General features: G+C 37.0%; 9 protein-coding genes, 1 long non-coding RNA gene and 1 other non-coding gene across 22 annotated transcripts; 5 read left to right on the forward strand and 6 right to left on the reverse strand.

Moving 5' to 3' along the window:
• Positions 1-225: 225 nt before the first annotated feature.
• LOC110849302 (histone H3.3A) lies at positions 226-4,956 on the forward strand. Of its 2 annotated transcripts, none has more exons than XM_022096708.2 (5): positions 226-378; positions 1,000-1,162; positions 1,273-1,409; positions 3,773-3,789; positions 3,880-4,956. In XM_022096708.2, the coding sequence occupies exons 2-5, from the start codon at positions 1,035-1,037 to the stop codon at positions 4,006-4,008; spliced, it is 411 nt and encodes a 136-aa protein (XP_021952400.1). In that variant the 5' UTR covers positions 226-378; positions 1,000-1,034; the 3' UTR covers positions 4,009-4,956. The 2 variants fall into 2 exon arrangements, with proteins under 2 accessions (XP_021952400.1, XP_021952401.1); XM_022096709.2 differs by lacking the exon at positions 226-378 and adding an exon at positions 648-794.
• A 62-nt stretch (positions 4,957-5,018) lies between these two features.
• Positions 5,019-6,236, reverse strand: LOC110848530. Its single transcript, XM_022095774.2, has 2 exons — positions 5,644-6,236; positions 5,019-5,556 (listed from the first exon to the last, which is right to left on the reverse strand). The coding sequence occupies exons 1-2, from the start codon at positions 5,805-5,807 to the stop codon at positions 5,136-5,138; spliced, it is 585 nt and encodes a 194-aa protein (XP_021951466.1). The 5' UTR covers positions 5,808-6,236; the 3' UTR covers positions 5,019-5,135.
• An 819-nt stretch (positions 6,237-7,055) lies between these two features.
• Positions 7,056-8,180, reverse strand: LOC110848568 (proteasome subunit beta type-2). The gene is made up of 4 exons (XM_022095815.1): positions 7,982-8,180; positions 7,722-7,915; positions 7,465-7,630; positions 7,056-7,380 (listed from the first exon to the last, which is right to left on the reverse strand). Exons 1-4 carry the CDS (start codon positions 8,070-8,072, stop codon positions 7,217-7,219), a joined length of 615 nt encoding a protein of 204 aa, XP_021951507.1. The 5' UTR covers positions 8,073-8,180; the 3' UTR covers positions 7,056-7,216.
• A 25-nt stretch (positions 8,181-8,205) lies between these two features.
• On the forward strand, positions 8,206-9,799 carry LOC110849390 (rRNA-processing protein UTP23 homolog). The gene is made up of 3 exons (XM_022096794.2): positions 8,206-8,472; positions 8,569-9,072; positions 9,151-9,799. Exons 1-3 carry the CDS (start codon positions 8,353-8,355, stop codon positions 9,436-9,438), a joined length of 912 nt encoding a protein of 303 aa, XP_021952486.1. The 5' UTR covers positions 8,206-8,352; the 3' UTR covers positions 9,439-9,799.
• Positions 9,301-17,478, forward strand: LOC110849388. Of its 2 annotated transcripts, none has more exons than XM_035851355.1 (14): positions 9,301-9,439; positions 12,147-13,022; positions 13,124-13,463; positions 13,545-13,667; positions 14,507-14,563; positions 14,631-14,771; positions 14,861-14,900; positions 14,964-15,048; positions 15,108-15,153; positions 15,225-15,396; positions 15,470-15,696; positions 15,763-15,852; positions 15,916-16,463; positions 16,677-17,478. In XM_035851355.1, the coding sequence occupies exons 2-14, from the start codon at positions 12,268-12,270 to the stop codon at positions 17,125-17,127; spliced, it is 3,075 nt and encodes a 1,024-aa protein (XP_035707248.1). In that variant the 5' UTR covers positions 9,301-9,439; positions 12,147-12,267; the 3' UTR covers positions 17,128-17,478. The 2 variants fall into 2 exon arrangements, with proteins under 2 accessions (XP_035707248.1, XP_021952484.1); XM_022096792.2 differs by lacking the exon at positions 9,301-9,439 and adding an exon at positions 11,906-12,056 and having other exon boundaries at positions 16,677-17,474.
• On the reverse strand, positions 9,555-11,806 carry LOC110849392 (NSFL1 cofactor p47). 9 transcript variants are annotated; one of them, XR_004834730.1, is made up of 5 exons: positions 11,575-11,806; positions 11,050-11,463; positions 10,730-10,948; positions 9,797-9,835; positions 9,555-9,714 (listed from the first exon to the last, which is right to left on the reverse strand). XR_004834730.1 is itself a non-coding variant. In XM_035851360.1 (5 exons), exons 1-5 carry the CDS (start codon positions 11,667-11,669, stop codon positions 9,705-9,707), a joined length of 750 nt encoding a protein of 249 aa, XP_035707253.1. In that variant the 5' UTR covers positions 11,670-11,806; the 3' UTR covers positions 9,555-9,704. The 9 variants fall into 9 exon arrangements, 8 of the variants coding, with proteins under 8 accessions (XP_035707253.1, XP_021952488.1, XP_035707254.1 ...); XM_035851360.1 differs by having other exon boundaries at positions 10,757-10,948; XM_022096796.2 differs by lacking the exon at positions 9,797-9,835 and having other exon boundaries at positions 9,555-9,700; positions 10,757-10,948.
• On the reverse strand, positions 15,031-15,549 carry LOC118435369. The gene is made up of 2 exons (XR_004834731.1): positions 15,433-15,549; positions 15,031-15,337 (listed from the first exon to the last, which is right to left on the reverse strand). It is a non-coding gene; the product is annotated as an uncharacterized LOC118435369 (long non-coding RNA).
• Positions 17,479-19,141: 1,663 nt separating the features above from the next.
• Positions 19,142-20,911, reverse strand: LOC110849389 (ribonuclease H1). Of its 2 annotated transcripts, XM_035851358.1 has the most exons (6): positions 20,788-20,911; positions 20,531-20,666; positions 19,830-20,459; positions 19,670-19,761; positions 19,425-19,597; positions 19,142-19,350 (listed from the first exon to the last, which is right to left on the reverse strand). In XM_035851358.1, exons 2-6 carry the CDS (start codon positions 20,599-20,601, stop codon positions 19,273-19,275), a joined length of 1,044 nt encoding a protein of 347 aa, XP_035707251.1. In that variant the 5' UTR covers positions 20,602-20,666; positions 20,788-20,911; the 3' UTR covers positions 19,142-19,272. The 2 variants fall into 2 exon arrangements, with proteins under 2 accessions (XP_035707251.1, XP_021952485.1); XM_022096793.2 differs by having other exon boundaries at positions 20,531-20,910.
• A 788-nt stretch (positions 20,912-21,699) lies between these two features.
• LOC110849234 (UDP-GlcNAc:betaGal beta-1,3-N-acetylglucosaminyltransferase-like protein 1) lies at positions 21,700-23,616 on the reverse strand. Its single transcript, XM_022096617.2, has 6 exons — positions 23,025-23,616; positions 22,880-22,944; positions 22,730-22,795; positions 22,309-22,631; positions 21,973-22,240; positions 21,700-21,898 (listed from the first exon to the last, which is right to left on the reverse strand). Exons 1-6 carry the CDS (start codon positions 23,317-23,319, stop codon positions 21,809-21,811), a joined length of 1,107 nt encoding a protein of 368 aa, XP_021952309.1. The 5' UTR covers positions 23,320-23,616; the 3' UTR covers positions 21,700-21,808.
• Positions 23,617-24,788: 1,172 nt separating this feature from the next.
• LOC110849227 (platelet-activating factor acetylhydrolase IB subunit gamma) lies at positions 24,789-26,207 on the forward strand. Its single transcript, XM_022096611.2, has 5 exons — positions 24,789-25,087; positions 25,166-25,428; positions 25,493-25,609; positions 25,695-25,807; positions 25,875-26,207. The coding sequence occupies exons 1-5, from the start codon at positions 24,997-24,999 to the stop codon at positions 25,933-25,935; spliced, it is 645 nt and encodes a 214-aa protein (XP_021952303.1). The 5' UTR covers positions 24,789-24,996; the 3' UTR covers positions 25,936-26,207.
• Positions 26,208-27,604: 1,397 nt separating this feature from the next.
• On the forward strand, positions 27,605-27,766 carry LOC118435510. The gene has a single exon (XR_004834826.1). It is a non-coding gene; the product is annotated as a U1 spliceosomal RNA (small nuclear RNA).
• Positions 27,767-27,982: the final 216 nt, after the last annotated feature.

Here is a 27,982-nt window from a genome sequence, read left to right on the forward strand (position 1 = left end):
CTCATCCGCTCAGCCAATCAGACAAGGTTTTATTTTAGCCAATAGGATCAGACTTTCAATTTGTTTCAGACATTTTGAAACGTTTTAGCAAACGTTTAAAAAATACTTAAACGATTTTTATACTGGTCAAATTTCTAATTATGGTCATCAAAATTAGTGTGATTGACCCGGATCATACTTTGACCCCTCCCTTAACGTTAGTGGGGCGAATAGGAACTGATGAGGACGCTTCTTGTTTGTAAGCCCCGCCCCGTGTCGTCACCAGTGTGAGAGAAAAGCCCGTTTGGTCTGGTCACACTGCTCTCTCAATTCCACCACCACTACATCACGCTCAGAAACTTCCGTTGGAAATTTTCCTATTTTATCGAAAAAATTTAGGTAAGACCACACCCATTTTGATAAAATTGTCCCCACGACACCCCCACCCCTCATGGGTAGCATGTACAGCATAAATTTGCAGGAATGAGCTATAATTTTGAAGAAGAAAGTGTGTAAATTTTAGTTGGTTTTTTCGTCATATTTTCTTGTTCTCGTTCAGCTTACTTACTTTGTGGGGAGAATTAGTTGGGTTTTTGCCCGCTGCGTGTTTGTCGCTGTGATAGCAGCTCAATAAACAAGGTGGATCTTGTTTGAGAAGAGGTATGATTAGGATAGTTCAGTGAATGGAAAAATCCCTCCTTTATGTCAGTAGGTAGATCTTGAGCTGAGTCAGTTGTCAGTTGACGTTCGAGAGAGGTGAAGGTAACGATTAGAAGTTGAAAGTTTTTTCTCGTGTCAATAATTTTGATTATTGTGTAAGTGTATTATAATTAATTAATTAATGGTCGATTTTAATTAAATTGTATGATGAGGTGGTGAATCATATATACCTGTTTAAATAGTGAATAGGTGTGATTTACAATTAATTAGAAAATGGGCGGGTTTCAGTTTCATGAACGATTGTTAATTGTTTTACAAGTTAGTTAGTTGATAATTAATTGATTCATTGTGATTTTTTAGATTTCTGAGTGTCGTCGATCAATTTGACTTGAAAAATGGCTCGTACCAAGCAGACTGCGCGTAAATCTACTGGAGGAAAGGCTCCTCGTAAGCAACTTGCGACCAAGGCTGCAAGGAAGAGCGCACCATCAACTGGTGGAGTTAAGAAGCCTCATCGTTACAGGTAATAAACTGCTGGAATTATTTTAATTGTGAATATTGTAATTATTCTGAACGTCGTATATGGATCATAACGGGTATTAATGATCGGTTGTTATTTGTATGATAATTTAGGCCCGGTACTGTGGCTCTCCGAGAAATTCGTCGTTATCAAAAGTCGACCGAGTTGCTTATTCGAAAACTGCCATTTCAGCGTCTCGTGAGAGAAATCGCTCAGGATTTCAAAACTGATCTCAGATTTCAGTCGGCCGGTAAGAACTTTAGTTCCCAAATATATAAATTATTTATTTCTCTGAATAAGTGAGTGTATCACTGAGTTACAAATTATTATGATTATTATTATGAATTATTATTGTGACTCCATCGTCCCCATCATCATCATCATTGCCCTTATTTTATTCTTCGATATTTTTCATCGATGGCATATGTTTTAGTACTCTATTGTAAAAGTTTTTTTTAGATCCGCCGTGATATTGAGAAATAACAAACTGAATAAAAAATTATTATTATTTAGCCTTAGCTCCCAAATAGATATCGATACAAAAATACTTTTTCATAAGCTCGTTGATGATTCCCAGTGACTTCTTATCAAAGTATTTAGAGCTGGTCTGCTTATTAATGCAATAGGGATGAGAGGACTCAGCATCATAGTCGTCCGGGTTGATGCAATTCTGCATCTTAAGAGCAGAGGCGAAGAATGCTGCAATGTGATGATGAGCCTCCCATTTGTACTTTTCTTCATCTTTCACCGTTCCAAAGGGTATTATTTTGAACATCGGGTCATCCCCCATTAGCTGCTTGTAAAAAATGACGGGGTCACGCGTGGTGTTGTTGTGGACGGTTGGACTGGTGGTTTGTCCAGGATAGAGAATGTAGGGATTGGAGACAAAGTACAACACGGCAACTTTCTCCTCCGTCTTTTTATCATCATCATCCTCCTCTTCATCGTCACATTTCTTCTTCTCACTCTTCAACATTGACCCGATTGTGTCTCCAGGCTGAGCCACCTTAAGATATGGGACTGGAGAAAGCATGTTGTTGGCATCTTCCTTTTTCAGAGTATCATGAACTCGTAGCTCCAATCCCCAATAATCCATCTCCTCTTTGAATTCTTGATAAGCTCCATTGGGGAAGTTTATCATCTCATTGATGCAGATTATCTTGGTACGGGTGTTTGGCCAGAGGAGCATTTTCAACAAGGTGACAGTCTGTAATAAACCATTTCGTTCATAAGTAGTAAAATTTCCAATCTTAAATGTTCACTTATTATTCATTACCTGACGAGAACTGTAAATTTTCATAGCATCATCCTCCTCCTCGAAATATCTCCGTCGTCGAGGTTTTCCCACAATTTCAACTGCTTCTGGTTTGGGCTGTCCCTTCAACAACCGTTCTTGACAGTAAATCTGCCACCCGTTCTCAGTATAAATGTACGAACCAGAACCCGAAATCACTTTCTTTAAGGCGTCCGTTGCGTTCTTGTCCTTCACTTCTTCGTCATCATCCTCATCAAAAGTAAATGAGGCAATCACGTGGAAGATAACGTTGTGTCGTTTATTTTCCCCATCCGTAAATTCAGCCACGACGAACCCAGTTTTCTCTCCCTTGTGATTTCTACATTTTGGAAACTCCTTCATCCTTACCCCTTGTGTACTGAAACAACCTGCATAAATAATTGTCAAATAGGTATATGACACATGCAAAGCTGTACAAAGAGGTTTTAATTTTCACTTACCAAGTTCAAAGCACACGAAACTAGTATCATTTGAACTTACAGTTAACAGTATGTGGTACGGTCGGCGGAGTCTTCCACCCCTCTCATCTGGCCCTCGATACGCGACATTATAATTAGTGCCTGGCACTTTCATCCCGTCCCATCCAAGAGGTTCAAGATGTTTCAGCACCCTCTTCCGCATATCCATTGTCCATTCACTGTTCTTCATTTTGATTGTTTCGGGGGTGGCTCCAGAGAGTGGGGTGAGCTTATCAGACTGACCGGATAGCACCTCTTCGACTTCAATTTCATCAACTTTCTCTTCCTCCTCCTCCTTCGTCACGAGATCCTCATTCAACTTGAAGAAAAAGTCTCGCAACTTATTGTCCCCTTGATCTGCATATAATACATTATTATCAATATGTTACATAATAATTCACAATATGATTATTACAACCTTTCGACTGGGTAGACTGTTTCTTTTCAGTCCTCAAAACTTTTGTCATCTTCCACCAAGGAGGGATTGGCTTATCCTCTCGAACCTGAATCTCCTTCCGAGTTTGCACATATTTAGAGTTGGGTCGGGTGGGTGGATCCCGTGGCGCAGGAACTATCTTCCACTCTGGTCTAACTTGACCTTCCTCATCTTCTCCGCCGCTGTTATCATCACTATCCACCATCAAATATCGGAACTTTCTCTCCGTCCCTTCAGTCTCACTTTTTTCTCCCTTCTTCTTCTTAGCACTACCCTTACTGCTGCTGGGAGTCTCCTTCCTCTTACTACTGGAAGTGGGAGTGGCTGACATTTTAAAAATATATTGACGAGGTGTAATAATGTTTATTGGTGAGATTTCTATTAACTGATTTCAAATCTCCTTTCATGTCTCACCCTTGTCTCAGCCATTGGAGCCCTTCAGGTTCGTAATATTTCATCATAAAATTAGTTATGAACGCCTAGTTCTGCGTACTCTATTGTTAATAATTCGTTTCCTTTATGTCTTTTATAGGAAGCCAGTGAGGCTTACTTGGTTGGATTGTTTGAGGACACCAACTTGTGCGCCATCCACGCCAAGCGGGTCACCATCATGCCCAAAGACATCCAGTTAGCCCGTCGTATTCGTGGAGAACGTGCTTAAAAATCTCACCAAAACAAACAACTAACTAACGTCTACTTTTATCATTCTTACGTTTAGTGTAGCTCCCAACGTTCTTCTTTTTTATAATTTACAACAAAGCAGACAACAAACAAAGTACAGTGGTTCATTTTTGTCGTAGGTCAATAAGTAAGTATATAATAATAAGCAAGTAAGTCTATAGTTCTTGCGTGTGTAAAAGTTTACTACATTTCATTAAAGCTCGAACAAATTCAGAGCATAGAAACTGATTTTAGCTAAATAATAAGAAATAACAACTCATGCATCACTCACTACCATCACAGCTTTAGACTACTTTTACCATGCATTTGGCTGACAGCGTATATAAAATACAAATACAGAGAGCAAAAGTTGTTAACTAATGAATAAATTTGGTGGATGGAACAAAATTCAAAAAATATTTAATATTCAGTACGGTTAATTGATGGAATTTGTAACTTACGTTCAAAAACTAAATAGGCGATTGAATTTCGATTGGATGTATTTTATGAGTGCATTTATTGAGATTTATGATTGACGAAAACTTGGCATTTTTGTAAATATTAAATGGCATATAAAGCAGCAGTAGTAGTATTATTAAATATGTCATATGGACAGATAATGACTCACAGTGTGTAGGCTCCAAAAATAATAATATTTCAAGTGTATTAATGTCAAGTAATTTTATCGTATTTTTTTCATTTTGAATTTTCTTGTTCTATTTGAATGTTCTTTAAAGGAGCATTGAAGTATAGCATTTTGATGTTGCGTTTCTCATTCATAGATAAATGTTTCTATATCCAATCCAAAAAAAAGTTGTATGACATTAAATAATACCTCCGACTTTTCGGTTGTGTTGCGTTATGTTGTATTAATTAATTATGTCAATGAACAATGGTCGATGTGTATTTATATACCTTATCTAAATAAAATAGATATTGTCTACTCGTATTTCTAAATTGTTGTTGGTGAAGTGCGGTAACTAATTTTGCATATTCATAACTCAATTCATATTTCAGTTTCTTATTTGAAGAACGATTTATTGCATTTCATTCATGATCATGACTAGTCGGAATTATTTACAAAAGGTTAACAGCAAATAAAAAAGCTACTTGATAAGAATGCTTAAACTACGTGGTAATGCCGGCATCTTTCCTCATTTGGATTTGTTTCTCCTTCACAATTTTCAATCGATCGTTCAGATCTTGGGTGGGTAGGTTATGTTCACGATTATACTTTATCAATGTTTCCAGTTGTTGTCTCTCTAAACTGGGAACTCTTTCCCAGAGGGGTCGCTTCATTTCTTCGTCAATGTCGTTCTCTTCTCTAAGGACGAGAAAGTACAAGAGAAAAATTGCCACGCTACCCGTTACGACGTACGGTTGGTAGGAAGGGGTGTCAAATTGAACGCCTCCGCCATGTGTGTCCAACGCTCTCCATAATGCAGCTTTGGAAGTTGTGAATTTAATTGGTTTATCCAAGTCTTCGAACCCGTCTTCTGTTTTGGGGGTGGTGGTACTATCACTGCTGGTAGCAGTTGAAGATTTCAACCTGAAGCAAATTAAGAGGATATTTAGATATTGTCGGACAATATAGAAAATTAAATTATAATGTATTTAGTCTGTTTGTCGTGAGTACCTTATTTGACGGTTTAAATTAATTGCAGTAAAAGCGTGATTATGAGGAGAAATTTGAGCCGAAATAAATGGTTGGAGTTGCTGCAAGGATGTTCTGGAAACGGTTCGTGTCGTTAATCGTGCATTGAGGGACATGGATAAGGCGATTCTTCCGGCTGACGACATAATTCGATATTGTAGATTTAGTGATGATAGGTCAGGGCCAGACTCCCCCAAGATGGGTTTAAGTGTGATGTCAATAAGCACAAAGGGCTGAATATCATGTGGCGTCAGACACAATAAACTACGAGAGTTTTAACTCTTGTAAATAGTGGAAGCTAGAAATTGGTTTCACAATTGTGATTCACAATTTGTGAACGAAGAGTAAAGTTTGTTCACATCATAGATGGGCATATTGCCCTACACCCCTACTGCCCTTGTAGGGCAGTAGGGCTGAGATTGTCAGGAGGGGTGTAGGGCAAGTAGGGGGTAGGGCAAGGCATTCAGTGTAGGGCTGTAGGGCAAGTACGGGGTAGGGCTAGGCCTTGGAAGTAGGGGTGTGGGGAAAGTAGGGTAGGGCAAGACTCTTGGCATGCAATATATAAATTTTCTTAGTATTTATAACCTTTTAAGTAGAATTTTTTATGTATTGCAAAATTGTATGTCTTGCTATTTTATCTTAACATAAGCGCGAACCACACCCGTGGACCTTGTGGTTTCAAAATTTCGAATATTTTATCGGAATTGCCCGCTCCGGCTGTTGAATAAGATGTATTTGCTTCCCGGATTTCAGTCAGCTTATGTAGTTTAGGCCTTGAGAAATCACCCTTGAAGGTATGGTTTTAAAATTTCGGAGGTTAAGGCAGCACTAGCCTTATCGGGTTAATCTCACCATATTTCAGTTTACAATATTATTGTGCATAAATAATTAGTACTTGATTATTTTAGAATTACATTTTTTACTATTTTTTATGAATTAAGGATTTACTGCGGTGAGGTCTTTTTAAACTTATGCATTGACTACCATTTCTTTTTAGAATAATTAGATGACGATATTTCTTTAATTTCCAGAGAGTAGGGATGTAGGGCAAGTAGGGCAGTAGGGCTGAGATTGTCAGGAGGGGAGGAGGGCAAGTAGGGCGGTAGGGCAAGAAGTGCCAGTAGGGGAGGAGGGCAAGTAGGGGGGTAGGGGGATACCTCTCAAGTAGGGTAGGGGCCGGTAGGGAAGTAGGGCAGACCAAGTGCCCATCTATGGTTCACATGTTAGTCTCCGAGAACCGGGCAATTTACTTGCCCAAGTTGCCCCAAAAACGGCTCTGCACTTTCACTGCTTTCTCCATAATGAAAATTTACTTATCACGTTCATGAACTTATCCGTACCTTCTGCATATGCATCATACATTGCACATTAATAATCATGCACGCTGGACTGGATGCATTAAATAAATCCCTGGCTTGTGTTTTATTCTGCCATAAAAAAGTTTCATTGTATTACATACATAATCAAAACGAGGGATGAACAGTGATGACGAAATTGGTGTACAATTTAAAGATTGAAAAATTTGGACCTACACTAAAATTAGTAGAATGCATACTTAATCAAAAATCTTAAGATCCTTGGTATTGATTTCTCCCATGGATCGAATCCCATCCTTATCGACGATGCGAACCTTGAATCTTGGCAGATTTATAACAAGTCGCTTTCCAATTTCTCCGACACATTTCTTCATCAGTTCCATTCCTTCGGCTTGAGAAAGATCTTAAATAGAGAAATATTTTAATTACTTAAAACTCACGAATATATTCATTCATTACTAAAATTATGTGTTTCATTATTACTTACCTGGCTTGTAGTAAGCATCCATTGTTGATAACGTGAAATAACCACCATAACCGTGAGCACAATACGGAAGTTCAACGCAAGTTGCGAGATAATCCATAAAGAATAAATCCGCCTTCTTTTCCACGTCGTCATATCCTGCCATTAGTAGGTTGCAGTTGTATGGCGTCTACACAGAATAATAAACAATTATCAAATATTGAACTATCAACTTAACCATTTGTATTTAACATCTTTAAATATCGTATTTCAAAACTTACCCGACTTCTCAAGTACTCTGCCAAATTCCTTCGGGTGAAATGGGCCGCAGCCTTTGGTGACAATTCATATTCGTTCCGCATCTTGTAGAGCTGAATATTCTTTTGAATATATTCCGAAAATTGAGTCGTATCCCCAGATTCTCCACTCACTGCTATCAACAGCTTATCGGACAAGATACAGAATTTTTCCTCGTCTAGAATATGGTAGGTTAAAAAGATCATTAATTTGTGATTAGTGGCGAATAATGTCGAAAACTTACTGTGGCTGTTGACCACGATTGACCGTGCGTCGATTGCGTCTGCCGCGACAAGGACATAATCATTGAACCGGATTCCGAGAAGGCACTCCATTTTTTTAAAATAATTTACTTTATTTCGAGAAACTTGGGATGCAACAATGCAAAATTGAAGAATATGACTTTCAACTTTGCTTCGAACCGGAATGACAACTCAAAAATTTGAACTGAGCAGATATTCACGAGAGCCTAGATATTGCGGCAACTCCCCGCGAAAATCAAATATTCAACGAAATTGAGGGTTTTGTTTGCACGTGCGAATTATTTTCTCAAAGTTAAAATCACAAAATTTGTTTAAACATTTAAAATAACTACAGCTTTTGTATTTCTACAGAATGAAGATCAAGCGTCATAAAAAGTTTCAAAAGAATGTCAAGTACTTCATGAAACATTTTGATTGGAAAGCACCATTTCATATTTTGGCCGACGGAACAGTTGCGAAGGCTGCTTTGGACGTAATAATTTACTAATAATATAATACAAGTGTCCTCAATATCCTCATTACTAATTAATGTTCAATAATAATTAATGAAAAATGTCAATTTGTTTAGAACAAGGTAAACCTTCGTGACCAACTCCCAAAGTATTTCGACAATGCGGTCAAGTTGTACACTACTCCATGCTGTCTCGTGGAAGCTGAAAGTCTAGGTCCAGAACTTTACGGTGCAGTACAAGTTTTGAAGACATTTCTAGTCTATAAATGTCCTCATTCTGAAGAGAGCATTTCTGCTGCACACTGTGTGAAATCCATGGTTGGTCAGAAACTCGCACCACAAAAATCAAAGTCAAGCAATAGCGAAGTTCCTGAGTCTCCGGACGTTCCTGCACCCAGTAGGTCTAATGACCCCATTAGATTCATACCTGCCACACAAGATCATTATTTAAGAAAACAGTTGCGGCAACTTCCTGGAACTCCGTTGCTCTATTTGAATGGACCAGCCCCCCATTTTGAACGACCGTCATTAGTTACCCAGGAAGTGGCAAAGGACAAAAGCGTAAAGAAGTTGGAAGTTATAACATATCAAAAAGAAATCCTTGACAGGATGAAAGATGAGGTAACTTATTAATTTATACAATTCTTTATTAATCTAATCATTAATTAATTAATCAATCTTTGCAATGAATGCAATTAGGCCTTTGGTGACTCTCCCCTACCTGAACGTAAAGGGACCAAGAAGCGGAAACGCGCTGGTCCAAATCCGTTGTCTGTGAAAAAATCTAAGAAGAAAAAAACAGTCCTCACTTTGATTCCAGGAGCTAGTACCAGCCAAAATATCGGTAACAATAATTCCCCAGGAGGAGACAGAGGAGTAAAAAAGAAACGCAGACGAGTCCGAATTCCAAAACATGTGAAGCAGGAGCTGGCTACATTTAAACGTCAACAGCAGCAGCAGCAGGCAACACCGAAGGCCGTAGAGTAATGTAATTACCTGATTTTTTATACTTTAGCAAAAAAGCATTATAATTCATAAATGATTTTGATATCGCTGGTTGACTTCTGCAAACTCCATAAAATCAATTGCAGGTGATGATCATATGAATGTATAGCAAAATCGTCTTTATTGACTGTTATAAGATTAGCAGTAGTGTCGCCGTTCACAGTAAATTTTTAGTTCTTTGGATTATTTAGGTAGAAATTAACTTTGGTTGTATTAAATTTGGACAAGATTGTTTCCGCTTTCGCTGGTTAAAATGTGCTTAAATATAAAAATATTGAATTTAGATTACGGGATTTTTGTACAAAACATGATAGAAAATGGATAAAATCAAAAAACCTACAGTGCAGACTCCATATAGCCCGAGTCAGGGGCATAGTCCCTGACTCAATAAGTCAGAGCCCGCTTCTAATTTTTTTTCCGAATTGACCGACATAATATCACCAACTTCCGCGTTGTGGATGGTTAAAAGTTTATTAGATAGTTTCTACCATTTGGTACCAAATTTTTGAATTAGTTACAAATCATGTGCCTTGACCACCATGACCAGTGGGCTTCTTTAACATCCTGAAGTTCTAAGCTGTATGCATGTGCTACCCAGCAGTGGTTTTCACTTTTTCAGCCTCCATATCAAATTTCAGCTCAATATAACGATTTTTAAAAATCAGTATGGGTCACCCCATAGGGTCACTCTGGTTGCACTTTGCTCACTTTTAACTTCATATTCTTTAATTAGAAGCCATTAAGTATAATTGTGCCGGATTTCAACTTTTTAAAGCAATTTCTAAAAATCGGTATGGATCACCCCATAGGGTCGCTCCAGATAAAAATTTTACCAATATCATCTCATATTCTTTCATTAAAACCCATAAGCAACCTCTCCACCAAATTTCAGTTGGATATGATGGTTTTGAAAAATCGGTATGGGTCACCCGATAGGGTCACTCAAGATGAAAATTTTTCCAACTGGAAGTCATTTTTATCTATTAGGAGCCATTAGCAACCTCTGTACCAAATTTCAGCTCTCTACAACAATTTTGAAATTTTGGTACATAGTACCCCACCCACTCCGATGACCCCCACCGGTCAACCACTGGACCGATCACGCCCATCTTCGAACTCGTTTCCTAACTTTGTCCAATATGTGTATGGTAAAAATTTCAGGTCAATCGGTTCAGCCGTTTTGGCTCTATCGTGCCGGACAGACAGACAGACAGACAGACGGACGGACATGACGGTTCCATAAGCCCTGACTCGGGCTAAAAATTTGAATTAACTTCTTTAGCTCATTGGCAAGATCTACTTCTTCATCTTCTGCACGACGACAGCATTCATTAATTTTGCTTCTTCTATTGAAATTTCTTCATTTTCATACACCTTGCTAGGAAAAGTGGTCATTATTACAAAGCTTTTCGAAGCTTGGTCGGGTCGGATTGCACAAATGAATTCTCGAATAGATGACACAGGCTGGGATAGATTTAGAGTCACGGTGGATCTATAATTATACAAATATTAGGACATTTTCAACTCGTGGTCGTGAGGCTTGAGTCGTCATATGTAAATTTTCTTAAAACTTCTAAACTAAATATTGCTTACTTTGATCCATCAGCCATTCGCACATTAATTTTCGTCACAGGCTTCGATTCATCCACGCCCATTGCGCGTTGTGCAGATTCCACCGAAACTGAAGAGCCTGATGTGGAAGAATTCGCCTCCACCGACAAATTGTTATCTTCTGCTCCAAGCCGGCGTCCCTCCCCCGTGAAACTTGGCTGTCCAGCCGGTCCCCCCAACTTCTTAATTCGCTGCTCCAACGCGTCTGGATCTGCGCCACGAACACGGTCCAGCTCCTTCTTCTGGCGGAGAAAGATAAACGTTGGCATTGCCGAGACGTTGTTTGCCATCGCGATCTCTTGCGTATCGTCAACGTCCACTTTTAGAAAAATGGAGTTTCGATACTTGTTGCTCAATTCTTCATAAATGGGGGCTATTTTTTGGCATGGGCCGCACCTAATTCATTATTACAATAAGAAATATTAACTACTAAAAGAAATTAATTAGTAATTACATATTGAAAAACTAATTTATAAGTTTAACGTTATTTCAAAAATTGTCAAGTACCATTTCGCCGTGAAATCGACAATTACCAACTTGTCGGCCGCCTTGGTCAGCACGGTCTCGTACTCGGATTCGCTTCGGACATGAATCACAGGCATTGTTTTGATCGGAACTTTTACTTACGTAAAAATTTTACAGACAGTAAATTTTAAGTGGTATCAAAATGGAATTTGTTTGTTTATTCGAAAGAACTTGGGAGTGTTTGTGAGTGAGAAACCTGAGAATGATGATTGTACAAAATATTGAACTAGGCAGATTTTCTGTCTTGCTGCCAATGGGTAGACGACAGATCGGAACGGGCAGAGAGAGAACACTTCATCTTCTCTCAAATAACAAATATTTACACGTGTCACTTTTTTCTTGAAAAAGTTAGTTTAATAATTCATAGTTGAGATAATGACGTAAATTTCTTAGGCATAAATACATAATGGGGGGCTAGATTTAACTTGAATTGTAAAGGAGTTTGCAATACCTACATAACATTGGTACGTAATTACTTTGTAAGAAAGTTTATGTACCAAACAAAAATAAAGCCAGGGTGGACAATATGATTTAATTAATTTTCTTATTTTCAGACCTCCCAATAAACTAGTGGATATGATCAGTAATAATATCAAAACAACTCATCACTACAGCGAATGGACGTCGTAACAGTATTTACCGTTGGGGGGCTACAATCCACTCGAAACCGAGGAGATGAGTGGTGATCCACCCCCACGATTTAACGATACGTCGTCCTCCCATCATCAACTTAACATCGCTACCTCAGCAGGAACATCGCCTTCTTCGTCTACCTCATCGTCATTCCGTACTTCAGCCTCGGAACCCTCGGATGATATTAGTGTGTCGTCATTACACAGTAGGACGACGAAAATTACAACGTCAACTGATATTGTCAAGAAGAAGACTAAAAGTCAACTCCAGGGTGAACAAAGATTTATCCGAGAGCAAGAAAGCGTTTCTTCTTGGACGACGGAAGAAGACGAAGAAGAGGAGGAGAACGAAGACGAGGACAAAAACCAAGAGGACGGTTCATCAGGGTCTGAGAATTCACTATCAGAAGACAAAACTACTAGCAGTTCACTATTAAGGCGTCATCATCATCGTAGAAGACGACGTACTAATAGTAGTTCCACGACTACTGCGACTCCGTCTCCAGTACTTCTCAGCTCACGACGACCTCCTCTCCTTTCTGTGCCGAAATTGAGTTTGGAAGAACGAAAAAAGCACTACCAATCTCTACCGTTGAGGACGCAAATAAGACTTTTGATTGAAAGGGCACTTGCTCGTCAGTTGCAAGAAAATTTTTCCCCTAACCCCAAAAGAGGGTGGATCCGTAGACACATTGACACATTCTTTCTACGACTGCTCGTCTTCATCATGAGGTATCATAGAGAGCTATGTATTTTATTTCTGGTATTTGCCAGTGGGCTGGCTTCCCTTCGGACGAGGTGCGTACCGTAAATTATTTGACTTAACTTTTATACGTTATAAATACATGTTGTATCATTGTGCGGTGAGTACTATGTATTATTATTATTGCTTCTTACAGCCCCATGAAGACGAGATCTACCCCAGAACCCAAACCCTTCTTTGACAACCCCAAATCCCTCCAGTATATAGACGACTTTTACCGAGGAGAGTACATGGACCTGGTTAAAAATAAGATATCGTTAGGACCTGCGTTCGTTTTTTATTATGCACCCTGGGACTCTGAAAGTGTCGCATCGCGAAATGTTTTTATAAACGTGGCTCGTTATTACCGCTACACATTGCCGAATAGGATTCGATTTTATGCAGTCAATTGTTGGTGGCCACAAGGAGAGTGTAGAAAAAATTACAAAAATCTTTCGCATTTTCCAATCTTTGTTGCTCATGTGGAGAGAAACATGGTGAGATTAACTAAGCTTTACTACGCATTATTGCACTAAAGTTCATTGTATTCATTGCTGTATTTCCGTTTTACTTTTCAGGGAATCATTTATAGTGGACCAATTAGAGCCGAACTGATAATAAAATTTTTGAATTCCATTCTGAAACCGTTGACTAGAATCGATTCTGAAGACGAATTGTGGAGATTTCGGGCCCAACATGATGTAAGAAAATGTTGAGATTGTTTGTTTTCCACACTTGTATTGATATCTACCGATGATGAATTAGATAGTAGATTCTGATTTTTATGTGACGAATGTCTAGTACTGAGGAGGGGAGCTTGCGAGGTTGATAATAACAGATCTTGGTGCCCTTTGGATATGTGGTAGGGACCCATGAGTGTACTAAAACCCTGAAGTAGTTTGACTCCATGGCCACATTTGCGCCCGCCACACCCACTCAAAAATGCTCAAAAAACGCTTTCACTCGAGTTTTCACTCACTCAAATCCACGTCAAAAATCCAATTTTACTCGGATTTTGAAATTTCTTTCACCATTATACTCCCAGATAGTTGCTTTCTTCAATCCAATATCAAACTCAATTTTATTGATGATTATTTCGCAAACATAATTTGTTTTGTTGATGACCACAACAATGCTCATTCAGAATTTTAAATTTTAAAAATACTAAAAATTTCGAAAAAATTGAGTTTGATATTGGATTGAAGAAAGCAACTATCTGGGAGTATAATGGTGAAAGAAATTTCAAAATCCGAGTAAAATTGGATTTTTGGCGTGGATTTGAGTGAGTGAAAACTGGGGTAAAAGCGTTTTTTGGACATTTTTGAGTGGGTGTGGCGGGCGCAAATGTGGCCATGGAGTCAAACTACTTCAGGGTTTTAGTACACTCATGGGTCCCTACCACATATCCAAAGGGCACCAATATCTGTTATTATCAACCTCGCAAGCTCCCCTCCTGAGAATGATTTGTATCTCAATTTTGATAGTTGGTTGTCTTAAACTGTGTACAAAGTTTTAATTTAGTTTAAATATTTGGTTGCAGGCAATTCTGTTGAGTTATTTCAATTTCACGGAAGGTGAATCAGTCCGCTCCTATGAGGTAAGTTATTGGTCTTCACTTTTTCACTCAAACTAAGCATATAATAATTATTTATTATACAATGCAGACTTATCGACAAATGGCATTGAGAAGTTTTGAGTCAGATCCATTTGGTCAGGTTGGGTATGGGATCTTTCTGAAGCAAGACCTAGCGTTGAAATACTTTTTAACGTCGTCGAACGTCATATCCCTAGTGCTTTTTAACGAGGTAAAAGATTCATTAAGAAAGATTTATTAAGATTCCCTTAATAAATCTTTTACGTGTCTAACAACATAATATATTTCATACTCTTACAGATTCATACCGCAAAATGGACTGGAGAAAAAGATGCTACTGGTAATAATTAAATTGTTTTAACCACTTGATTAATTATAACTACTAATGGAGCGACTTTTCTAGGAACTCGAGGTCCCGTTAGTCAAGTAGCAAACTGGGTAATGGAAAGAACAAAGAAAACTCCTATAACTTGGGCTTATCATATACGGTAATTTATTTCATTTTTATTTGCACTAATTTCATTTACTAAATAATTACCAATTCCAGGACTGGTTTTGCCAACAGAGCGGTTGCTCTGGGGCCGATGGATCTTGTAAGGATATTTATTTAAATAGTGCTGCTTCTACATCAACTATATGATTATTTAATATAAACGTTATGTAGGTTGATGAGTTATCCAGAGGTCCCGTTATTCTTCTCATAACTCGTCGATACTTTCCATCCTCATATTCCCCATTCTTTGCTCAAGTGAAAGAAGTCGCATTGGATTACTTTAACTGCAACAAGAGTGGAAATGTGACACGATTACGAAAAATTACTCATCAAATCAACTCTGGTTTGCAAAATAAACACCTCTTTCTCTACTACTCACTTTAAATGCTAACTTCAAGTATTTTCAATTTTCTTAGAATGGATGACATTGTGGAACTCGGTATCCAAAATTTGTGCAGCCCAGGTTGGTCCACCAAGTGACACATGCATATTGTTGAGAGATCAGTTGAAACACTGGAATACAAAGAGGAGTTCCCTACGCCGAGAATCTTTAGCAAGTTACAATGACGCTTCAGAGCGGATGAATTTCACTGGATTTTCTTGTGACTCGGATCGGCAGTTTAAATTTGTTGCTATTGACCCGGTAAAAACTATTTGCATATGCACATCTCAGAAAAATTATATAAGTAAAGTTGTTGAAAACTTGCAGATCGACATGCCTTATTTTGTTGAATTGGGATTTGGAGGACTTGGGTTTCACAATGATAGTGACCCAGTTCTATTTATAATCGATGCTCAAGTAAGTTACATTTAATCCCATTAACACTGGTGTAATAAATATCTAAATCAAATTGTTTGACAGAACGACATGATTTTGCCTTTTTCTACATTCAATATTACTGACATTGCTGAAGTGATTTACAATTATACGAACGACGTGGAAACGAATGAAGACGTTAGCAATTTTGTTTCTAACTATTGGAGTTCATCTACTACAGATTCAAGTATAACCCGTCAAAGAACAACAGCTACTCCACATAACAGTTATAGTTTTGCTAAAGAACTAGTCGAACATGGGCAAAATCTGGAGAACTTGGAGGAATTTCCAGTTTTAGGATCTACCAGACAAAATCTTGTAATGAACTTAAATTCTCAAGACTTACGAAAACTCATTGATGGAGTTAATCCTTTTCATTTACCGACACCTCTATTTTTGATGTACACGGCAAAATTTTGTGGAGCTTGTGGAATAAGTTTAACCAGTTTCGTCGACTTGTCGCGATTTATGGCAGATTACTATTATCTTGGAGTGAATATTACATTCGCAAAAATCGACATGCTACAAAATTCCTTGCCTGGACCCCTCTCACCAGAAAAGTTGCCAACCTTTGTCTTCTTTCCGGGAAATGAGTAAGTACTTTCTAAATCAATTACTGATCAATGAGTGACACAAATGATGAAACCAGTTTGCTAGATAGTATCTGAAAATTATTTTTAATTTTCTGATTATGACTTGCACCCTGATATTGTGCAGTTTTGAGAAAACAATTATAACTAAATCTAAAAAATGTCAAAATTTATACAATATCCTATCTTTATTTTATTTTCCATTTATTTATTCAGCCGAGCAGACTTCCGAGTGTTTCCTGCAGATGAGAAAATTACAACAAAAACTCTCCTTCAATTCCTTCTCTCTGAATTAGACCCGGAATCTAGGATCAGTTTAAGTTTGCAGAGTCCAGGTTGTTCCAATGAAGGTTCTTCGTGTACTCGAGAATATACTGCTAATTCTGATAATCCACACCTTGTTAAACGCCACCAAGCCGGATGTATCTCTCAAGATAATCCAAACACAAATCTCACATCGTCAAGACAAAACTGTATCTCTTCAAACAAAATATCTGTTGCGGACAAGCTTCAGCTCATCTTTAATGAGATTCAAAACGGGTACTATTCTCAACCCCAACCAGATGACGAAACCCATTTAGGATTAGGAGTTAGCATTGACACACTAAAGACGCAAGATTTGGATCATTTGAGAGCTATGAAAATTACTTTGGATGTGTTTAGCTAGATTTACTTCTAAATAATGACAGATAAGCATGGCATTTTCCAATGACTTTTCAAAACATTAATTTAGATTTATATAGTCATTTGTTCATTACTCAGTTAATTTATTTGACAATGGTGCTGTGCTTAATTGCTGCTAACAATTATCTAGTTTTGTAATATTCTGTCTGTGATGATGTAGAGATATACTTACGTTACATTTTTGACAAGGATGTCGCATGGTAAATAGTTGTCGATGTATGTAAATATGGATAACTGTATTTTTCCTGTACACTATGTATTCTGCAAGCCATAGTAAATTATATAAACCAGCAAATAAAAGATTGACGAGTGTATGTATTGCGCACTAAATTTTGATATAAAACTTTCATTAATTTTATTATACAACCTTGAATATTGGTTTTTGGGCACGAGCCAAGCGAAAGAGTTCATCGAAATTTCCAGGTTCTTTGTTGTGCATTGTGTTGTGATGATAAACATTACCGATTTTTATTAGCCGGTTAGCATATGTGAGTCGTATGTATGTGTTTATAATGCTATTTTTAAGTCGTAGTGTTTCCATCGTCTTCTATGTAAAAATGTATTTATATGAAGTTGAAGAGTATGTAACTGTGAAATGACGTTAGCGTTATAATTAAGACAAATTAAAATTCGAGTAGATTAATTGGAACTAATCTACAACTTTGGAATTTTCATTAAGAAACTGTCCCACAGAGTTTGCAAATCTGAACCTTAATGTCATTTTGTGTGTTTATGCAAATTAATTGCATGCACAGAACAACAGAGAGGTACAAACTGGCACATGCCCATATTTTTTCGTCTGGAATCTCTCTCACGTAAAAAATCAACCCACTTTATTCGAGAAGAAGAATCTCGTCGGGTTATCCGGTCAATTAACGGCGAAATAAATAGCAACAACATCTGTGCGTAATATTGTCGTCATTAAATCACTATCTGAATGAACATTTTGGTGCAAAAAATTAAAATCATTTGGATATATTTTGCAAAAATTGTCCATTTCATGCAATTTTGCAATGTATCATAAATCATTTGTAAGAAAATCTGAAAAAATTGGACATAAACTTGGCTGGAGGTTCCAGTCATATGGTCGTGAATTTCTAACTAATCCAATTTTAGATCAAACAACACAACGTGTAATTCTAATTCTATCTGGTCCATTACAACGGTGACTGACGCCACTGTTTTTTTATGCACATCACCCACCAACAACTTATTTACATACATCTTTGTTGAGTCGTAATTGAATGTCAAATGCATGCAATCTAGTTTCTTATTTCGCATATACATAGACATTATCCATCTCTGCTTATCTGTCTTCATACACAATAGGAAATGTATATTCTATATGGATAAGGATTATTCCTCTGGATTCATATAGCGTTGTATTCGTATCATCTATGCCACTACTTGTTGACATCTTTCCAAATTTCTCTAAGAAAACCAAACCGTCTTCCGAGGAGGGGCTTCATTTTTGCTGGAGCGTTTATGGAAATATCTACCTTCAATAGTGAAGTTGAAGAAATCTGAATAAGAGTCTGTGCTGTGTTTGTTTTATTGTGGAAGAGTAAGTGAATAATAATAATCATAATCGTTCTGGAGAATGTTGGGTCATTTAATTCTTGTAATTTCAGGAAACCAATCCGTAATTTATAATGGAGGTACAGAAGGAAGGTCAGAATTTGATGGTGACCTATTTCATCATTCTGGTCCTGCTGGGGGCTATGTACATGTTGTACGAAGGAGTCTTCTGATCTGGATTGGGGGATTATGATGGAGCTGGTTTTTGGTCAATAAAAGACATGTGAAAATAAAACATATCCAATCCAGAGACCTATGAAATCTGGAATTTTGTGTTAATATTACCCTTAAATTTTTCATAATTATAAAAATACTAGAATTTGATCTGCGCAAGAGTCACTACTAGTATGTACCGATATTCAAATTTGTCAAGTTTTGGGGAGAAAGTAATGTAATAAAGTTGTATATATTTTACCAGATAAAACCGCATACACTTTATTATTGGAAGTTTTCTTCTGGTGCATTCATTTCGTTTAATTTTATGTATTAATATATAATTAATCAGTCAGGTCGCATATATATATTTAAGATTTGCTCAGTATTTGCTATATCACTTGTTGGCACCTGCGACAGCTAGAGAATCAGCTCGTTCGTTGCCATAATGTCCTTTGTGTCCTTGCACGTACGACTTGAGAACAATTAAATATAATTATATAATTTATCGTTAAAGAGAAATAGAAATAAATATAGTATTTTAATTACCCATTTTATTTCAATTCCGCTCATAGCTTGGTCTAGTTTCACTAAATCTTCTCGGTTTTTTACGTCGTTCCCGTTAGCCAACTTGTAATCATTTCGCCTCCATTTGTTCAACCACATTGTCACACAATTTATTGTAAATTGTGAGTCCGTCTTGAGTTTCAACTTGGTTATACCTTTAACAATTTATCATATTTTAAAGACCAAATAAATATTTAATCATTAAAAGTAATTATGTAAATATGTACCTGCATTTTTTGCTTGTACAATTGCTCGTTCAGCAGCTTGAATTTCAGCTGTATTGTTTGTCTGTCGTCCAATAACTGGTTCTGATATGTTCCTAAGAAAGGTTACCGTAAAATATTTAGCTATTCTGATTATTTAAGTATTATTAATGACTATTATTACAATTCATGATCATCTCCAAACCAAACACCAATTCCTGCCTTGGCAGCTTTCTTTCCATTTGCCGAACATGCCCCATCCGTAAATACTGTGACATAACCTTCTTCATCAACTTGAAATGTCGACATGTCCACCCCAACATTGGCGTCGGTCTTTTGCCTCTTTACACCCGTCACTCTGTCCTCTGTCACTCTCAAACCCCTCTTTCCGACCGTTGCAGAAGTTCTTATGCCGCGTGTCGAGTCACTGCTTTCGGCAGAAGGAGTTGGGCGACTTAGAGGATTAATTAATATCGCAGTCCGAGTCTGTGCAAGTCTGGAAGGAGGTCCGCTTGGGAATTGATATATGGAAGGTCGAGCTAGTGATACCGTGTAGGACTCTTTTGGAACGTGGTTTGTTAAAGAAGGACCAAAACTTTTTGAAAATCCTTGTTTGTTATTGCTACTTCCAGTGATGATAGAAGAAGACACCGTTAAAGACGATGATGCAGAGACAATATTATTTGCAGGTTTGGCCACGGTCAATCCTGAAAATCCTCCATTTTCACCAATAAATGTTTCAGCTTCGCTTTGTGATTCAAACTTTTTAAACCTCGCGTTGGCAAACCCATTCACTTGTTTTTGACAATCATCCCTGCATAAATTAATAAATCATAAATATATACTGGACATTGTAGTAAAATTTATCGTAGATTTTACACTAACCATGTCGTAAAAACTCCAACCTGTCTCCCACGAGCCACTGCATAAAACCCCCCTTTGCTTTTCTTCCCCATGATTAGAACTAAACTGGACCAGTAGTTACAAGGAAAATAGTAATCCGGATTAACAATTGCTTTCACTAGAATAGGAAATCGTCCATAAGCGTGCTTTCCGGTAGTTGAGCATTCAAATTTCTTAATGGTGGATGAAATTGATAAAGGGCAGAAATTTATGACAAAGTAAGGGATCAAATTAGGTACCTTAATTAAGAATTTTGAATATGTTAAGTTAGCTGTCATTCAATAAGACACACTGACACAGCGAACGTGCAGTGAGAAGAGAAAGTGAAGTAAATAGAAATGTGAAATGAGCATGAACAGAAAAGTGCAATTTAGTGAAAAGTGCGCTGGCCAAGTGGGGAAAGTGCCATCAGTACCATCAGAAAGTACCTCATACTTAAATGTGTATATATATACTGCATGCAAATGATCATTTTGCGATAATCCTGCGAAATTATCGCAAATTTTTTTTACAATTATACAAAGTAATTTCTAAATATAAATTTAAAGAAAATTGTACATTCGCTTTTACTTATTACTAAAGACTTGTATTAAAATTAAAGGTAATAATAATATGCATGATTGTATTTACATATATTTAGAAATTTCATATCCATACGACAAAATTCGGAATCTTTTATACATATGTTTGCTTTATTCGGTTTTATGATAATGTATTTTGTATTTATTTGCAATTTCTGGTAGGCTTCTTTCTTCGCCACATTACTCAACGTCGAACTATTCGCTCTTATAGTCAAAACATTTAGAGCGAGAAGAGAAGGTCCATTTTTTTCTAAGTGGCAAATAGCTTTTATCTCAACGTTTTTACTTTTAACGCTTCTTTTTCGCAAAAATGTGGCCAGCATTATGAAATAATAAATAATCACGAGTCATTAAAAGTTCAGTCTTGGCCATTAATAATATTGCATGCCGTTGCCGTTGCCGTTGCCGTTGCAGAATTTCGCAGCCACCCACCCACCCACTGAATTTCAACTGAACTGATGTCTTGTTCTGATAAAATGAACCAGATAAAAGAAATGCTTGAGATGAAGAAATGTGTGTGTGGTTCGTATAATATTTTAATGCTGATCTTGGCCAAGTGCCATAAAAAAGTCGAGTAAAGTATTCTTTTATTGATGATGATCATCATCATCGCCACACTTTGATCTGGAAAATCAGGAATTTTCTTTTAATGTAAAAAATAACTGTAAAAAATGGAAACTCAGTTAAAAAAGACGTAATCAATTCCTTCGGTCAGTGATAAACTGTCCAACAGTCTTCGGAAGGGGCCACTTTCATCCCAAATTAGTTCCTGTTTTTTTTTCAAAGAACTTAGGTAAATTTTAAATGTCTTACTTTCACAATACAATACAATTATATCTCTACCGTTTTGACGCATATGACGAATGGTGGTTGCGCCTCTTGAATTGAGACAATTGGTAATTTCTCTTTGAGCGGATACGGATTGTAAAATCGTTGTTTTAACTTTGCATCGTCAACATCACAAAATGCGACAACTTTCTTCCGAGTAATTTCCTTAAGTCCGCGATATAATCGGCGTCCAGATTTCCCAGCGTTCCAAATGGTAAACTTGTCCCACTTGTTGAGTACGAGAGATTCCATGCGGTCAAGGCGGATTCTCCGAATGGTTTCACTTTAATCATTTAAAATGACGTAAAAACAAAACAAGATAATATCCGTTAATCTATAAATCATACTCACTCTGAGACAGAAAATGTCGTAGCATTTGCATGGTATCGATAAATCATGAGGATTTCGGGACACCTCTCTACCCGACCACCAGCATCCAAATGTTTATAAAAGAAAATGAGATCTTCTGGGGTTCCTTTCCCAGTTTCATCAAATCCACCAGGAATCTTATCAACTACAACGGACCGATGACAAAACCACGTCGGCATGACTATCGTGGGACCAAATGTTAGATAGATTTGTGTCTCCAACTGATCTCGCGTTAAATTGTTTGCCCAGAAGGCAAAATTATGCGTCGAATCTTCCGGTATCCGTTTAAATCGACTGCCAACTAACTGCATGAAAACAAATAAATGATTGTTTTGTGAAAGCGTATATATAATATTGTTGTTGGATGTTATTAATTTATTATGCATAGGATTCGGTTTCGTACCGCATCATGATTTTTGGACGCCAACTCAAGTTGAGTAATGACTCGTGTGGGCTCCATGATGTCATCCTATAATTACAAATTATGTGAACATGCACATAATTCAACAACACTTGTCGAAACACTTAATATTTTTTTAACTGACAAACTTACGCCATCACAGAAGCAGAGATATTCTCCTGAGGATTGTTCTATTGCACGATTTCTACCGAACCCGACTAATTAATTAGATAGACATATTTGCAAAAACGGTTACTGTATATGTAAATGATACTTATGTGAAGATTTGAATAATTACCTCCATGCGGACTGGCCGATTCATTTTTAGATATCACAAGAGAAAATTTGTCACCATTTGTGGTATCATTTTTCAATTTCTGAAAGGACTCCTCCACAATTTTGAGCGTGTTATCCGTGCTCCCATCTTCATAGATGGAAAGTTCCAATTTTACTTGCTGATACGAATCGGAGGTGAGAGTTTGAGCAAAAATTGAGTCTAAACATTCCTGTATGAAATCTTGACAGTTGTAAAGTGGGATTATTATAGAAACTACTGTAGCGTCACTTTTTTCGATATGCTTCTTCTCCTCCATAATCAAACAAATAGAAAAATATAGTGAAATTGTGAATTTAAAAATTTCGGCTTATCGATTCCATTTTTTAATCAAATCATAAGATTTCAGAAGTACATTTAATTTATAAGAAACCACACATGGCACATGAATAAAAAGTATTTTTATCCCATGCATTTCCCTCCCGACTCTAAAAAAAATTAACAAACGTGACACAACCTCAACCAAAGTGAAACCATTCTGCAAAATTTTCTTTAAAAATTGTTTTCTTCAACTGGATCTGCATTTATCCTTCTAATTTCTATAAAAATCACACTTGACCCATTAGTGACACAAACTCTTATAAAAACATGACATAAATTCGAAAACAAGAAATCATTCACAAAGTGCATTAAGCAAGTCGTCCAAAAAATTTAGAGCCAGGCCGTCTCCACTGAAAATCTTGCTTTAAAACTTGAAAACAAATAAATATTCATTTCCGCTGAGTTGGTGAAAAACCAGATTATTATTACTTTCCCGAGGTTTGTTCAATCTCCAAGCATCTTTCATTCATTTAATTTTTTTTTGCACTTATTTCATACGTTAAAAATACACACATTGAAAAATTATACAACCGGAGAATCGCAGATTTGCAGATGATAAATATGACCCATTTTCCAGATCACGGTTGCATTTCAACTTAACTACTTTATCTCATTGGCTAAAAAGTTTGTAGTTTTTTTCCTTTAAGAATAAATAAAATGGCATCTTTACGTAATAAACTTTAAGTTAAAAGGAAACGTCTTGTTTACAGTAACAAACAATCGCTTCATTTATTTACATATTCTGACAACTAAGGATGTGCATTACATAATACGAAACTTTACTGGGCCGCAGAATGGGACCAACTATACGACATTCGCACATAAAATTTATATAAACTGATGTTACTGTCATCCAAGTCCCTGTAGGTCTGTACATATGTCGGCGAAAACAAAGCGAAACCAGGTTCACAAAATTGACAAAAAAACGAGACTTGATGTTGCCCAGTTTCTTGAGATCATTGCATGTTTGCCATTTCAAATCTGCTTGAGAAAAACAAGATTATGTAAGATTATGCAATATATATGTATGCTTAAGATATGGAAGATATCACTTTGTTTTTTACTGTCAAATGCAAAAAATAAACATTGAACAGGCCCGAGCATCGGATAAGATTTCACTGTGTAGTCAAACAAGACGACGTTTTATAGTATTCTTCTCAAGCTAGATAGAAGCCATATTCATTTGCATGTATGAAGCATAGGATTTGATAAAAAGCCATCAAAGAAAAAAAGTTTGCACATACGAAAGCATCCTATTTTGCATGCCATACACTTAAAGAAAGTGTAATACATGTAGAAGAACAGATACGCGCACTGTGAATATCATCGGAATCAGATCACACATTTTTATTTTGCATCCTCCGGATGGTGGATTATTCATTCATATCGGTTTCGGAATCTCGGTTATAAGCTTTGCATCCTTCCCCTTCCTTCGACCAGTTCATTTGACACTGTCACTCCGACAACGTTACTCGTGGCGTGGCGTGGCTTGGAAGTTGAATACATCGTCAATATCTTTGACGCCTCAACTTTCCGTGAATTTGTCTTTGTGGGAATAAGTGGAGAATAATTGACGTCAATTAAACAATTCTCAAGTCATTAAGGACTTTGTGATATGCATAAATCAATTCCAGTCCCGACTCAGGCTCGAGGAAGGAGGGGTTCCCTCTTTAAAGAACGATTGCTACTTGTTTCACCAGAAATTGGTAATAAATTCTCATTTTAGAGATGGATAATTTCATGGATAATTATGTCACCTTCGATCTACTGCGGTTACCTTTCAGCATTTATCGGGGATTCAATCCTGGCCAAGTTTGCTGAAGACGGTCAAGCAGTATGGGAAAAGAATTATAGTCATTTGAATTCTGGAAATATGGGGACGGTTGGGGACTCGACGCAGATGTTGATTGAAAAGTTAGAACGGGACATGCTACCTTTGGAAGATACGCAAATCGTAGTTCTCATGATTGGAGCTACAGATTTGCGACATAAACTCAAAGTTTCCGTCGTTTTTGACCAAATCAGGAAAATTATTCAGATGTTGCAGGTATTTCGTGGGTCAACTTTTAGTCTTCAGAAAAAATTGTGCTAAAATTGACACTATTTTGCAGGCTGGATGTCGCTCCGGAGTCAAAATCATGATTCTTGGAGTTTTGCCGAGAGGAGATTCGAACGTGGATTGTAACGATGCCATTGCTGAAACTAATGAAATGCTGACCAATTTGGAGGTAATTAATATTTTAACTGAGGAAAACGTTCCTGAGCACGTTGTAATTAACTTTTAACATGACAAATTTTTTGCCCCCTTTGAAGAATGGTTTCACGATGCGATTTGTCACTCTGCAATCTCAGTTTTACGATAAGGAGAAAAATAAAATTAGGGAAGAACTTTTTCATACGGATCGTATAAATTTGAATGAAAAAGGGTAATAAAACTGTAAAATATTTAATTTAGTTAGTGTTTACTAAATATTTATAAATATTTTTTAACAGGTATGAAGTCCTGGCAAATGCAATTCATCCAGTTTTGCAGGAATTTTTGCAATCCAAGTAGGAATTATGACAAATATAAGAGTTTTTGTAACTTTTTGCCAAAACATATCCCCGTAAACGCAATCCGTTATCTTATAGATTTTAGATTTTTTTATGCCGATAGTTCATTTAAACAAAGGCATATTTAGATGTATAGATAATTATCCATATTTTTGAGACTTTTCTTGAGAAATTAGTACTAGATTTTGAAAACCATAAACATTTTTTTCGTTTACTTGTATCATTGACGATTGAATATTTTGAGAAAAAATAAAACAATTGATACACCCGATGGAGTTTGTGTAACAGAAAAATTGGAACACGCGCATTTTCTACCGATCTCGACAAATTTGGATCAGATTGATTATTGTAATCACCGTGTTTGACTTTTGCATCGTCTCCCGAGTGAATTGCGGTCATCATTGAACGACAAAAAAACTAGGCGTTCTGTTTGTCTCGACTTGACAGATCGGCTTCTTCTTCCCTTCCTGATTTTGTCTTCTCTCCTTGCTTACAATAAGTTGACAGCTTTACAACGTCTCAAGTGATGAGGTGAGACAGCTGCAAAATTCCAAACATTTTCAGCATTTCCGAAATGACAAGACTTTCCAAGTTGCGAAAAACACAACCTGCTGCGAATTATCCTGAGTGATAAAGATACATGGAAATGGTGGGAGTAATAAATGTCACCCAACTTGCAAATTGTTTTAAAACTCATTATCCCACTTTTAGTAATTGGATGGGATGGGGGGGGGGAAGGATCAACAATCATTCTCAATTTGTGGAATGCATGTTTTTCTTCGATTTCCTCAGACCGAAATAAAACTTGAGAGATGAATTAATCCTTTAAACAGTTTTCTTTAATGTGGAAAATGCCTTATTTTCATTACTGTGTGGTTTCTGTAGTGGAAAAACGCTTGGATTTGTGCCAATATTTAGTATGTTTATTTAGAAGAGAGTGTCTTTCAACGGGGATAAGTATTAATCCACACCGGAATAAACAAAAGATCATGATCAGTGAAATGCCATGATCAATTTCCGTAAAAAAATACAAAAAGTGTCACTTTCTCATTGACAGTGACGATTTCGTTATTTATAAAGCTTTTAATGTAAAATAGGCTAAGTTTCTAGCAGCATTCGCTTTCAGTTACATTTTACAGAGAGCTTATGTGATTGGTGATCTGTTAAACGATATTTCAAACTTGACACTTGTTCTTATTGAAATTGAAAATAAATGTACGAGACAAATAAAATAACGCATGCATTTCAAAGACAATTTCGCAATACGTATAATTGTGATTCGTATAAACAACTACAAATAGCTTGACTTTCAATTTGTCGATAAGGTAAAATTTGAGATAGTTCCAGCCAAGTTACGTAAAACAGTAAATACATAAAAACCAGCATGCAACATGAGCGAGTGAGCGACGTGTTCTAAATTCTCACCCCTTTTTCACTCAATCAAGTTACATTACGATTTTCGCCGTCGCATAAAACTGCGAATATCTCCCGAACCACTCAACATTTAGAAAATATGAATGCACTAACAGAGAGGTACACATTTCAAAAATTCATTTCGTAATTTATCCCAATCGGAAAAGTTATGGTCGAGGTTAAGCGATGCAGAAAAGCGAGACACATTTGGTGGCGGCAGGTGCCAGAGAAGGGCTTGGGTGAGCGCAGAGTGATCTTCACTTACCTGGCGTAGAGAATAGCACGATCCAGAAGGTGCTTTCTCCAGGCTGAGACCCTCCATTGCACTTCGGTGAGGTTGACGCTTGCGATTATCCCTAACGTGGATAACTCGGGCGCAAAATTTTTTCCACGGGGCACAGCGTTCGCGCTTGCCCCTACTGAAAACAATCCAAAGATATCCAACTCCTAAAAACCAAAGCTGTGAAGCTTTTACAAAAAAAACTTGGAAAATATCGATGCAAATTTCGCATCTTATTTTCATTCATTCGTATACCAGAAATTACATGAAAAATGACACGGAAATGTATCATCCGTAACAAGATACATTTTGATGCATCGTGAATATTAAACTTACAAAAATTTCGACACAACCT

This window comes from Folsomia candida, unplaced genomic scaffold (assembly GCF_002217175.1).
Source record: "Folsomia candida strain VU population unplaced genomic scaffold, ASM221717v1 Fcan01_Sc004, whole genome shotgun sequence".
Classification (NCBI taxonomy): Eukaryota; Metazoa; Arthropoda; class Collembola; order Entomobryomorpha; family Isotomidae; genus Folsomia; species Folsomia candida.